Here is a 13,359-nt window from a genome sequence, read left to right on the forward strand (position 1 = left end):
GAAGAATACATATCTGTGAAGGATTTACTTATTCATCCATCAATAAGTTTGACAGTTATTTTAATTAATTTATTATTGTACTATCAAGTTGTAAATTGGTACAAACATAAGGACAAACTTATGATATGATCATAGCTTATTCTAATTTTTTAACATTGTACACTATATTCATAATTGTTCATATTAATTATTATTATTATTATTATTATGAGTATGATTTTTTCCGTTTTCAATAATTAACCATGTCTTTATATACTTTAAAACAGCTTGTTTGCTGGTCCTGACAAGACAAGGACAGTATATTGGTGATGATGTTTCCTTTCTTCTCTCTTTTTATTTAGATAGAGTATCAAACTACATTATTGCTTGAAATACAATTTTGTATGTGCATAGGTAAAATCCACTATAAGCCATAAGGCCATCGCATTTAACCTTGTTCATGAAATTGCAATTTTGTTTTGAAGTTTTTATTAATAACCCACGATAGTATTAATTGATATACAAATATAGTGATACAGGGTAGTAATAGGTCAATTCGTTCTACATTTTATGTTTTTAGTGCACATGACATGAAATTTAGGTATTTAGAAATCTAGAATCAAACACAGGGTAGGGAAATGCATAAAGATCCCCTTTTTTTCCTTTTGATATTAGCATACAATACATACTCATCATCATCATCCTGTAAAATGTAGGCAGACAAACTGTAAGTGTTTCCAACAGTTAACTCTAAGTTACCATTTCCTTGGATCAGTAGTTCAACTATTTTTCAACTTGAAACCAATTAGTATGTACAGCGATTAAGGTGTTTCCAAAGCTGCTGAATTCAGATCCCTTCAAGGGTTTGGATTTGATCTTCTCCAAACAGTCCAAAGGCAAGTAAAGATTCCAGAGCAGCGTCGTTGTAGTCGCACTGTATTGAACAAAAGTCAGTCGTAAGCATTATATCGGGCAGAGTAATTAGAAGATGATGAAGTTACAGAATAGCATGCCTGATCTGTAGATTCAATAGCTTTATGGAACTGAGAAGAAGTAGTTCCAAACACCACAGAGTCTATTGTTCCTTGTACCTGCTGTTTGTATATAACAATTGTGTAAATAACTAAGAACCTCTGAGAAAAACAATTTTGCTGAACAAAGTAGTGAGTGTTTTAGACTTGCCTGGTAGCCAGCTAGATCATAAGATGAACTAGTCATGCCAATGTCATCATATAAGAGGGTGGGGCTTTCAGTATATTCACATCCACGCTGCTGTCAAGTTCTTCACTTAATCAACAGTTTCTAAAAGCTGTGTTGTGTGTGTGCTAATGTAAAAGTGAAGAGCAAATAGAAAAAGTACCTGTTGTTGATTTTGGAAGTTGATGAGTTGATATGAGGGCATACTACTGTGAAGATGAGTTGGATTCAAGTTGAAGGGCTGTTGTACATGTGAGGCAGGCAAATCATAAACAGAACAAAACGGCGAATCATCAACTATCCCTCCATTGAACTGCTGGTCTTGGACAAAAGACAGATTCGATGAAGGCAGTGGTGGCAGCAGCAACGGTTCATTTAAATGTTCCGCGTAACAAGTTTGGTCAATGTTGTTCAGCAACTCATCAATATCAAAATTCACAGAGTTTCCTGACTGGTGGTGCACTATATGAGTAGTAGAAGGCAATGCACAAGTAATTTCTGACTTTTTGTTGATTGAATTTGAGCCAAGACTAATATGGGATGTGGGATGTGTCTGATATGACTCAAACCGAAACTGAGGTTTGGTTAATCTGTTGAGAGAATAATTCGACGCATAGCTTGGCATCCGAATCATAGCCCCATCATCCTCACCAGCCTCGAGTTTGTAACTTGCATCTGAAACTCGTTTCAAGAACATCCTATATTTCTGCAAATGGCTAGCCACATTTTCTCTGGTTAATCCAGGTACGTCCATCACTTGAAGAATTTTCTTTGGCACAGCTCCTACATTAATTTAAAATCAAAATAAATTAATTGTGAAAATTGAGATTGCATAAATATGAATAGAAAGTGGTAATGCTTACTCTCGAGACCAATGCTTCTAATAGCCTCCAAGAAGCGATAATGCAGGGCATTAGTCCAAATAACTTTGGGCTTTTTAGTATTAGCATCACCACATTCAAGCCTCTCTTTATTCTGTGGTCTTCTCTTGGAGTTTTCATTACTATTTGCTTTCTTTTTCAAGGAAGCAAATTGCCATAAATCCTTCAAGTCATTTGGAGACACTGGCTTTGATATGAAAAGTGCAGCGCCACTCTTGTTCACCTTCGAAAGCACAACCTCTTTGCTATCAACCGACATCACTGCGCCATACCATAAAAGTATTCAAGCAATGAATGAATTAAACATGAAAATAATATACAAATACACAAACTTACAAATCACAGGCAGATTGAATTCATGAGTGATGGCTTCTCGAAGCTGGAAACCGTTCATGTCTGGCATGTTGACGTCCGACACCACCAAATCAAACGCACCGACCTTGATCCGAAGGGCGCACAGCGCATCATTTGGGTGCTTCGCCGTCACAACTGGAATTCAAATTCATATACTTATTCATGTAAGATTAATTGAATACATTTCAATAAAAAATTAAAAAAAGAAGCAAATTGTGAACCTGAATATTTGAACTTCTTAAGCAGCGCTGCAACAACTGCAAGACATGTTGTATCATCATCCACCACCAAAATACTTATCGAATCGCATGATCTTCTCGGCTTAGACGAACGCTTCAAACAAATATTTTCACTTGCCATTTTTATTTTGGGAAATTGGGTTGACAAATGTTGAAGATGATGATATGGTAAATAAGAAAAGGGGAGGGAAGAAGAGCAAAGGCAAGTGAGAAATTATATACAACAATGTTTTGGAGGTCCTTTTTAAATATTTATTTTGGAGCCGTAACAATCTGTATTTGGAAATAAATAAACAAAATTTGGAGGGAAATTTCATTTAAAATTCTGTAGTGGTGGGTTTGAAGTTTTTTTTCACGGTGTAATTAATGTGGGAAATCTGAGTAAAATATCATATACCATACATATTATAATTAAGATGTATGTTCATATAATGTAGTCTGCTTTTTCGGATCGATTAATTATTTTGATGTATGGCGAATTTAATATTACTCCTTTTGAGGTTACTAATGTCTATATTAGATAGTGCACATAATTTTGGATGAGTTATTGTTATTTAGTTTGAATTGATATATTTAATAGATCTCCTTGCAGGGATAATTTATTTATAATTATAATTATAAGCAAAAATAACAAATAACTTAATTTCCGATGTGCGTCCAGAGAACATTTAGAAAATCTCAAAATTCATTTATTTAGTTAAAATAAAAGAAACTTTAGGGAATAAATGAGAAAAAGTAAAAACTCTTCATTTACAATCAAATAATACAATTAGATGATTTGTCACATTTAACCACGTAGATAATAAGGGGAGTGTTATATTGCTAACTCAATGCTTAATTGCTAACTACAACTCAATAATAGCCATTAGATATTCAAATTAAAGGCCTAGATCATTAACCACAAAATGTCAATACGATCAACAAAAAACGTCAATAAGGCTATATGATTAATTCCAATAAAAATCAATAGGGGTATTAATGTCAAGTTAGTTATAACTAACTTTTAAAAAAATCTCAAAACTTTAAATTCATATAACATATATCAAATTAAAGATAATTTTATAAGGATTCCAACGATATACTACATGCATATGTTCCGACGTCAAAATTTGAAAAAAAAAATCTAGAATTTTCGTATTTTTCGTACACAGACTAATGTCAATACAGCTAAGATAATATGTCAATATAAAGCATATACAATGTCAATCCTAAATTTGTGTTGACATTCTCAAAGCATTGTGTTGATATTTTCAAAACACTATATTGACATTTTCATCTAAAACCCTAATTTGGCGTTTTTTTTTAATTTTTTTATTTAATTAATAAAAACGAAAATTACACGTGGCAAATTGTAGACCACACGTTTTTTAAAATCATGTGGTCTTAAATTAGTTGTAATTAGCAATTAAATGATGAGTTAGCAATTGATCACTCCCCTAGATGATAATATATCATGTACTGTCCACGTCATCTCAATTTGATCGAAATAATTTGTAAAAAATAATTAGAAAATTTTAAAATTCATGTACTACAACATTCGCATTCGCATTTGTAATCTAGAGAGGAGGTTTATAGGATGAGGCAATGAGCACGTGGGTCACGCGTTTCCGTGGGAAAACACCTGATTAACTGTCATCCGTGTATTGAAACCAGTCAACCTGCCTTCTCGCCCAATTTTGTCCCTTGCTTTTTAAGATTACTTACCTAATAAATTAAATCCATATTCTATTTAGTCTACTAACTTTTTATCTTAATTTAGTTATGAAGCTTTTACATAACATTTCAATTTTGCGGCCGATGTTGCATCAACTCTTTAGGAGTTTAATTTATTTTTAATTTATTTTTTATAACGAGTAATAGCCGTCTTCTTCAATTAAAATAATCTCACAATGTAATCTTAGATGGATAATTATTATGAATTTATGATAATAAATCATAGCAACCAAATGCCACCATACAAATTAAAAATGACTAAATTAAAACCCTAGTTAAATTATAACAATATCCATAGGATCATTTGGTTTGAATGACTATATCGATTGAATATGTACTACTATGTTTGATTTATGAGATTAGATCTCACAACTAAAAGTTAGATGAATAATTATATGATAATGATGGTTAGCCATCCACTCTGAATTAAATAATCTCACAACTTAATTCTAAATGAATAATTATATGATAATGAGTTATAGCAACTGAACGATATCATAGTGTCATTCTTACCACATTACTATGTCTAAAAAGCTACAAATAAAAAACATTGTGAATAATAATAATAATAATCTGTCTATTTGTAGCGGACAGTGCGAGTTTTAATATACAAATAATCTAGTAAGGGCGAGAGAAAAATGTGGTTGAAATCATTAGTAATACTCCCTCCATCTCATCATAAGTGAAACACTTATTTTAAACACTTAGTTTTAAAAAAAAGAATAATATAGAGATAAGTAATACTCGTTCCGTCCCAATTTAGGAGTTCAAGCTTTGACACGAGTTTTAATAAATGTAAAGGAAAGTTGGTGAAATACATAGTCTATTGCCATTTATGAAATATTCTAATTGGAACTCCAACAGGGATACAATGATAAACGGGGAACTACTGGAGTGAGACGAGGGGGTATAAAACTAATTATGACAAACTAGCTTAAAGACAGGTGGGAATGGGAAAAATAAGAAATTTATGGTGCAGTGGCTCTTTTGGATTTTGGAAAACGTCACAATCACAACAAGTTCACTCATTGTTAAGACTTTTACACGTGGTGTAAGAGACTTATTCAAAATTATGAATAAAAAAACAGCTGGCCTATTATAAACTCCCACATCACTTCACTTTCCTTTTTCTTCCCTTCTTCCTCCAGCCTGGCATCTTACACATCTCCGTGTCTAACTAATTTATAAAGTACTGGAGTATCACTCATTCCAACAAACTGAAACAACTGAAAAACACTCTCGAAACATATAGTCAGTGCTTATCGATGGACCATTTCTCAGTCTCAGATGATCAACTCAATCTAGCTTCCAACAGCCCAAAGAAGCGGGCAGGCCGGAAGAAGTTCCGAGAGACGCGCCACCCCGTCTACCGCGGCGTGCGTCGCCGTGACTCCGGCAAGTGGGTCTGCGAGCTCAGAGAGCCCAACAAGAAGTCAAGAATCTGGCTCGGGACCTTCGCCACCGCCGAAATGGCGGCCCGGGCTCACGACGTGGCTGCCATCGCCTTGAGAGGCCGGTCCGCTTGCCTCAACTTCGCCGACTCCACCTGGCGGCTGCCGATTCCGGCGTCGTCGAGTGCTCAGGACATTCGGAAGGCCGCGACGGAGGCGGCCAAGACCTGCTGCTCTGATCAGCCGTGGCTTATGTATGATGATGACTATGAGAAAGCGTTTGGGATGCATGGATTGGTGGCGGATATGGCTGAGGGACTGATGATGCCGCCGCCGCCGCTGCCTATCTACTATCATGACGTGGAATTCGATGCTGATGTGGCGCTGTGGAGTTATTCTTTCTAGTAGTATAGCACAGGAATCTCCATCACGTGTGGTTGTGTTACTTGTGTAGGTAACATTAGAATTCGTACTCTGGAAAGTACAAATGTAAAAGATTTGTTTTCTATGAGCACCAATAAGAATTAAGACCAATTTAAGGAATCCATACTTCATTCCTAAATTTTGAAATCAAGGTTACGATTTACGAAATAGAGAGTGAAAGAGAAGTATTGGGGGTTTCTCCATACTTTTTCTTTTTATGGGCTGCATTTAAAAGAGAACAATGAAAGTGGGTCCACGAGATATTTAAACTCGCCCCATGAGTCTTTCTTATTTTCATGAGCGCCTACCCTGGGGGGTGTCGTAATGTTTTACAAGCATCACAACAGCCCCTCTATATATTCTTAGATGATTTCTGTTGATAGCTTCTCCCTGTACGGAAAACCTAAACAGCTGCGGATGAAGAATTTTAGGAAATATTTATGTTATGGTGCAAACATAATGAAAGGCGAAAATATGAACCCATGTTTAGTTACTAGTAATAATCTACATAGCACAAACTGAAGGATGAGCTTTGCAGTGCGCTTACCATATAGTCAAACTCATAGAATAAGATGTGGGTTGTTGGAATGCCCAACACTGGAGCTGCAATCATGACCCTCATTGCATCAGCTCTTACTTTAAAAGCTCGTATTGTAGCTAGAAAGAGGGACTATCCAGTCTTCTCGCATTGCCAGTCTTACTTTAAAAGCTCGTAATGTTTCCTCACACATCCAGTCTTCTCGCATTGCCAAACACAAGCCCTAGCAGTTATTCAAATTGTTAAACGAAATGCAAATAAGTTCAATGGACCGCATCAAAATAAGGAGCCATTAATAGGGGTGGCACAAAATTTTACAACTAAGCCAGCTATCTAAAGCGTTTCGTATAGCAAATGATATAAGAATTGAAAGGCACAATGTTTGTAAATGTAAGGAGAACATGAATCTCTAAGAAGCAAGAAAAAGATGCTTGCTGGAAGCCTGGAACATGGTGACTCGTACTATAAAACAATGCCAAGATTCATGCCTATTATAGATATGAGATTGTCCAATACTAACGGAGCAATTTGAGAAGACATGTATGATGGTGAAACAATGCTAATCTTAATACTCATACAGATTCCAACAAAAAGTATAATCACATCTCATTGGCTTTTTAACCTAGAACGTGCCATCACCCTCCTTTCCAAAGAAGCATCTCAACTCCAGACATCATTTTTAACCACTAAGCCTGCATCAGTTAACTGCATGTATGCAAAATACCAGTTTGGGTTCCATCAATCCGATTTTCCAGAACCAGAAAGTTCAGAAAAACTATGCACTGTATCACAGCAAAAGAAAATAAATACCATAACAAATCCTACTCTAGAATCGATAGTTCAATCCAAAGTTCTGAACATGAGGAAACATATTCTGCAGACATAAGTCTGCAACTGCTATTAGTCTAGAAACACTATTTAATTGTTTTAATGCCACATAATTTTGTAGACCCTGTGATAAAAGAATAACGCTTTTCACATAATAAAAGACAACAATCTAAAAAAGCTTACTGGTAAACGGAATTGGCATCATCGGGGCTCCCTCGAAGCAATCCAAAGAAGCAAGATAGAGCAACCGCAAAAGGAAGGATCCAGCTTGGGGCCCTCAGATTAGCTGCTTTGTTCAGCTTCAAACAGACACACACACCAAGATTTGATAGACTGCCGCTCTTTCTCATGTTCTTGTTAATTTGATCAATAAGGAAAGAGAAATAATAAATTTGTGCCCTTTGCCTTTCTTTTTGATTAGTGGATGATAGTTATTTCTGCATTAAAGGATGGAGTTTTTTATTTAATGGATTTGTTACCTACAGGAAACAAATAATAATTTGTTACTACTGGCACACTCTGCTGCTTTAAGTTGTGGCGAACCTCATTGAATACGGGTTGATTGCTAAAACAAGCAATTGGATGTAAAGTGGTGAAGATTTAGTTCAAGATCGTCGTCAAATTCGTTTAGAGTTCGTTGGATGCAGGAACGAGAAGGGCCTCGGAGACCAGTTGACATACTACGAATGATACCAGACAACTAAATAGTTTTTTTCATCTTCTCATCCTTAATTATTACATGAAATGCCAAACAACTAAAGATGTGTATTGACTACAGGGCCAGAATGACTAGTTTGTATCCTAATTGTATAATTTTTAAATAAGACACTTACTCGGAATGTTGTCAGTTCCTACACAACTCCAACCTACTGGCTTGGGGATGTCCCTGCTGCCCATCAGTTCCCTCACTTTTATAGCATCATCCCATCTCTCTGCACTGGCATATGAGTTGGATGAGAGCACATAGTTTGCACCATTACCCGGATCCAATTCCAGAAGCTTCTCAGAAACAATTCTTGCTAATACCAGATTACCATGAGTTTTACAAGCACTCAATAATATCATCCACACTGCAGCACTGGGAACTATAGGCATCTTCCTTATGAATTCGTATGCCCTACTAAGGTCGCCAGACCGACATAAAAGATCCACGACACACCCGAAGTGTGTCATTTCCGGTGCCAATCCATGATCCTTTTGCATACTGCAGAAATATTCCAACCCTTTCTTCACCAAACCAGAATGGACGCAAGCCAGCAGCACCCCAACAAAAGCTCCATGAGTCGGTCTTAATCCTCCTCCTCTCGACATTTCCATGAATAACTCAAGAGCGCGGCTAGATTTTCCATTCACAGCAAGACCAGTGATGACTGAGCTCCACGACACAGAGTCCTTCACTTTCATCTCATTAAACACCTCCATTGCCTCTTCAACAGATCCACATTTGCAATACATGTCTATAAGAGCATTCTCAACATAGATATCTGATTCCACACTCTCACTGATCACATAATCATGAATAGCCCGGCCCATCTCAAGCCTCCCTAGACGCGCACAGGAAGAGAGCACGGTCGCTACTGTGATTTTATCAGGAATAACCTTTGCTACCATCATCTCTTTGAAAAGACTGATAGCATCATCGTGTTGGTTGCCCTGAGCGTATCCGGTGATCATGGAAGTCCACGAAATCACATCTCTCTCCGGCATCTCACTGAAGAGTTTCCTGGCTGCAGATAAATCACCGGATTTGGCAGTCGCAATAACCATCACATTCCAAGAAACAACATTCCTTACAGTCATCCTGTCAAAAATCCTTCGAGCGAATCCAATCGAGCCGCGCCTTCCATATACATTAATCAGTGTATTGCCCAAGTACACATCGATATGAACACGATTATTCTCTATATACTCCACCACATAATCCAAAATTTTCCACGCACCTAAATGATTACAAGCTAAAACAACTTTTACCAAAGTCACAGCATCAGCCGTCACATTTTCCACCATCATCGCATCAAAAAGCCCCAAAACCTCAGAATAATTCGCGCATTGACTGTACGAACAGATGATAGAGTTCCAAGAAACCAAGTCCTTGTCACCCATTTCATCAAACACTCTTCTCGAAGAACACAAGTCACCACAAAAACCATACATATGAATCAAAGCGTTGCAAACAAAGAGGTACGACTCGAACCCAAGTTTAAAAATATGAACATGGACCATTTTCCCGAATGTAAAATCCAAAACCCTAGCACAAGCTTTGCACAGAAATATAAAAGTGAGATTATCGCCACGCAATCCTGAGTGACGCATTTTCCCAAACATGTGGAGTGCGGCAACTGGGGTGTCGCTTGTGGAGTGAGCGCGTATCATGTGATTCCAAATAGGCAGTGTGGGTTGGTCGATCCCGTTAAAAGCGGAACGGGCTTTATGGATAGATATTTTAGAAAGGGCGTAAGATCTGATGACTGGTGACATTGCGTTCGAGTTCCTGTGCTGATGGGTACGGACAAGGTGCGCGTGCAGCTCCCTGATTGGGTCATGGACCATCTGGTTGCTGGAATATGGACCGGACTTGGTGATCTTCGAGGTGGAGAAGCGGCGGGAACATACTGCCGCTAGTTTCATCACAAGTGGACAGCCTTCAAGATTTAACAGACTGGTTGTACCTTATGCATATCAACACGTACCTTTAAGGTTTTAATTGCATTAATTAGCTCATTAGCGGATTTGGAAAAGTAATTATTATAAAAATAAAACTAGGGGTGGGTTGATACGATATATCGTATCGAAAATATTGTATCGTGTTTCCTATCGATAGAAAATATCGATATGAAAGAATTTCATATCGTTATCGTATCGAAAGTTTCGATATATCGAACTTTCGATATGGATAATATCAATATCGTTATCGTATCGATATTTCGATATATCGTAAGATCGATATGATATATCGAAATATTGTTATCGTATCGAATACCTGTATATCGAAAAATATAATTTCAAAACTGAAAAATAACACAAAAATTAATAAAATTTTAACACAATAAAATAAACAGTGTTCTTATTAGGGTTTCATATATATATTTTCTAAATATATGAATGAATTAAATGAATTTATATATATTTATAATTTTAAACTTCCATATGTATTGAATTTCAATATGTTTCAATATATATGATATATATCGTATATTCGATATAAAACGATATTTCGAAAATATCGATATGCATCGTATATTCGATATAAAACGATATATCGCGATAAAAGGAAATTCATATCGTTATCGTATTGAAAACTTACGATACGATACTGTATCGTATCGAAAATTACGATATACCGAAAATTTGATAATTTTTTGATATTTTTCAATACGATACGAGCGATATATCATTTTATCGATACTTTTCCCCAGCCCTAAATAAAACATTAGATAAAAATTTATGTGATAAAAAAACTCATAAGATTAAAATCAAAATAAAAGTGAGATATTTGATTGCCAAAATTATTTATTAGATTAAGACATACTCCCTCCGTTCCATAGTAATGGAGGCATTTCTTTTCGGCACGAAGATTAAGAAAAATTGTATTAGGTGAGTTAAGTAAAGAGAGAATAAAGTAGAAAATGAAAAAGGTAGAGAGATGAAGAGAGAAAAAAGTAAGAGAGAGTAAAGTATGTGTGGAAAAATGTGTTAACTTTTACTAGAAAGGAAAATGACTCTATTACTATGGAACGTACCAAAATGGCAAAATGACTCTATTACTATTGAACGGAGGGAGTACTATAGTATATATATGTTTTTGTCACCGCCCACTCACCAATATTGGCCATACATCACTATCAACTATTCAAAAAAATTTAAGCAGTAAAAAAATAAACCACATAACTCACAAAAACAACACCACATGACAAACAACAACGAATCCAACATCACAAACTATAAGTTGAATCAGTGGCGAACGCATGATTTTTATGCTGAGGTCCAAAATACTATTTCCCCGTCTATAAAAAAATAGTTTCATCTTTCCATTTTTACCATGTACCAATATGACAAATGCGCCACTAAAGGGTTTCAATCCAGGTTCCAGAGGTAAAGAGACGCTTCTCTAGCCAACTGAGCTAAGCAGTGAACTTACAATTCGTCAACTGCATATATTATATATACACAACCTCCACATAGGTCCGCCACTGAGTTGAATCAATCCCGATGGAAAATAAACTTGGTCAACTCTAGTGCCACCACGTGTTTCAATCTAGACTAAGATTGACAGAGATCAAGTTGTAGCACGAGATGGTACGAGAGAGAAGGCGGCGATGAAACAATGCAAAGGGCGATGGCGAGGCGAAGACGCTTGTGACATCGGGTAAAGTGTTGCATCGTAGCCTAAAGAAAGGGAAATTTGGTCAATGTAGCAACGTCACAAAAGAGATTTCATACTATTATTACGAAACAATATTTTATTCTAGGCCGAGATCGTACATAACTTAATTTTTATCTATCACTTCTACCAAGCACCATTATAACACTGTTTGACTAAAATCATTTATCCAATGTCGGCCTAATCTCAAAGGAATATATCAAACACATCCTAATGGTATATGGAACATACTGTAGGTAAAGTGACGTAGAAAAGCATCTTTCATTTTCAAATTGACTTTTAGTTAGCACGCCATGAGGTCTAGTTCAATGCCCATCTCATAGGCCACAAACTTCTAGTTCAAAATTAGACATCGGTTGCACATGTTATTATATAATAATAATAATAATAATAATAATAAAGGTCAAAATTGGTCATAAACATATAGTCAGAATACGAATTTGGTCTAAAACATTCATTTTGTGAAAATCGGATCCAAAACATTTGAAATCGTTATCGAAGTGGTCCTAAACATTTGAAATCATTGTCAAAGTGGTCATTTTCCGTCAAAAACTAACAGTCAACATCCAATTAACAATTTTTTTACTTAATTAGTATAATGATGCATAATAATTTAATAAAATTAAATAAAATTTTAAAAAAATCAAAATAGAGTCCTCTGCTCCAGAAATCTACGCCGCCGCCGCCTATCTCGACCCCTAACTCAGCCCCATCACCCGCCGCCTCAAGATCAGTCATGGAGCAACAATACTGCTCGACTGACAACGAGCAGGCAGAGGCGACAGAAGCGAACCCATCTTCCAGCAACAGCGACCGCGTCGACGGAGATAACAACGCCGAACCGCCGAGAAAGAAAATTGAGAGAAAGATGAGGAGGACCGAAAGGAATGGGGGTGATGGCGACAACAATGGTGGACGTCGACGGTTTTGATCTCGGACAGCAGTAATGCAGAGAAACACACGATGACGATGATTTGTGGAGGAGCGAGCAAAGAGATAAAAACGCGACAACGTTGAGCACCGGAGAGAAGAAGAGAGAGATTCCGATTTAGGAAGAACGAAGGAGAGATGGAAGAGAAGGAAAAAGAGGGAGAAATAGTCGATTTTGAAATTTCTTAGCATTTTATTAATTTTATATTTAATTTTGTAATTATGCATTAGTATATTAATTAAGTTTAAAAAAATCATTAATTAGGTGTTGACCGTTAATTTTTGACGGAAAAGGACCACTTCGACAATGATTTCAAATGTTTAGGACCACTTCGATAACGATTTCAAATGTTTTGGACCCGATTTTCAAAAAGTGAATGTTCTGGACAAATTCGTATTCTGGCTATATATTTAGGACCAATTTTGACCTTTACTCTAATAATAATAAGAGTGATATTATTATTATTATTATTATTATTATTATTATTGTTATTTATTATTATTA

The 13,359-nt window shown here is 36.2% G+C and overlaps 3 protein-coding genes across 6 annotated transcripts; 1 reads left to right on the forward strand and 2 right to left on the reverse strand.

Annotated features, from left to right (window-relative positions):
• Positions 1 to 826: 826 nt before the first annotated feature.
• Positions 827 to 2,771, reverse strand: LOC125206390 (two-component response regulator ARR14-like). Its single transcript, XM_048105650.1, has 7 exons — positions 2,633 to 2,771; positions 2,394 to 2,546; positions 2,036 to 2,318; positions 1,340 to 1,907; positions 1,162 to 1,251; positions 993 to 1,070; positions 827 to 913 (listed from the first exon to the last, which is right to left on the reverse strand). Exons 1-7 carry the CDS (start codon positions 2,769 to 2,771, stop codon positions 827 to 829), a joined length of 1,398 nt encoding a protein of 465 aa, XP_047961607.1.
• A 2,398-nt stretch (positions 2,772 to 5,169) lies between these two features.
• On the reverse strand, positions 5,170 to 10,215 carry LOC125207305 (pentatricopeptide repeat-containing protein At2g29760, chloroplastic-like). 4 transcript variants are annotated; one of them, XM_048106587.1, is made up of 4 exons: positions 8,377 to 10,215; positions 7,727 to 7,896; positions 6,725 to 6,938; positions 5,170 to 6,588 (listed from the first exon to the last, which is right to left on the reverse strand). In XM_048106587.1, the coding sequence occupies exons 1-2, from the start codon at positions 10,169 to 10,171 to the stop codon at positions 7,826 to 7,828; spliced, it is 1,866 nt and encodes a 621-aa protein (XP_047962544.1). In that variant the 5' UTR covers positions 10,172 to 10,215; the 3' UTR covers positions 5,170 to 6,588; positions 6,725 to 6,938; positions 7,727 to 7,825. The 4 variants fall into 4 exon arrangements, with proteins under 4 accessions (XP_047962544.1, XP_047962546.1, XP_047962543.1 ...); XM_048106589.1 differs by having other exon boundaries at positions 5,170 to 6,938; positions 7,727 to 7,842; XM_048106586.1 differs by having other exon boundaries at positions 5,170 to 6,938.
• Positions 5,629 to 6,297, forward strand: LOC125207306 (dehydration-responsive element-binding protein 1C-like). The gene has a single exon (XM_048106590.1). It carries the CDS (start codon positions 5,629 to 5,631, stop codon positions 6,157 to 6,159), a length of 531 nt encoding a protein of 176 aa, XP_047962547.1. The 3' UTR covers positions 6,160 to 6,297.
• Positions 10,216 to 13,359: the final 3,144 nt, after the last annotated feature.

The sequence above is a fragment of the Salvia hispanica genome, chromosome 2 (assembly GCF_023119035.1).
Source record: "Salvia hispanica cultivar TCC Black 2014 chromosome 2, UniMelb_Shisp_WGS_1.0, whole genome shotgun sequence".
Taxonomy (NCBI): Eukaryota; Viridiplantae; Streptophyta; class Magnoliopsida; order Lamiales; family Lamiaceae; genus Salvia; species Salvia hispanica.

Bases quoted from the DNA above. Each gene is read 5' to 3' on its own strand.
- LOC125207306 (XM_048106590.1), top strand. From the start codon at position 5,629: ATGGACCATTTCTCAGTCTCAGATGATCAACTCAATCTAGCTTCCAAC.
- LOC125207305 (XM_048106587.1), bottom strand. From the start codon at position 10,171: ATGAAACTAGCGGCAGTATGTTCCCGCCGCTTCTCCACCTCGAAGATC. The intron at 7,897-8,376 runs GTAAGTGTCTTA...CAAATTAACAAG, and splicing joins AGGAACTGACAACATTCCGA to AACATGAGAAAGAGCGGCAG.
- LOC125206390 (XM_048105650.1), bottom strand. From the start codon at position 2,771: ATGGCAAGTGAAAATATTTGTTTGAAGCGTTCGTCTAAGCCGAGAAGA. The intron at 2,319-2,393 runs GTAAGTTTGTGT...GGTATGGCGCAG, and splicing joins ATTCAATCTGCCTGTGATTT to TGATGTCGGTTGATAGCAAA. The intron at 1,908-2,035 runs GCATTACCACTT...TGGATTAACCAG, and splicing joins AGCATTGGTCTCGAGAGTAA to AGAAAATGTGGCTAGCCATT.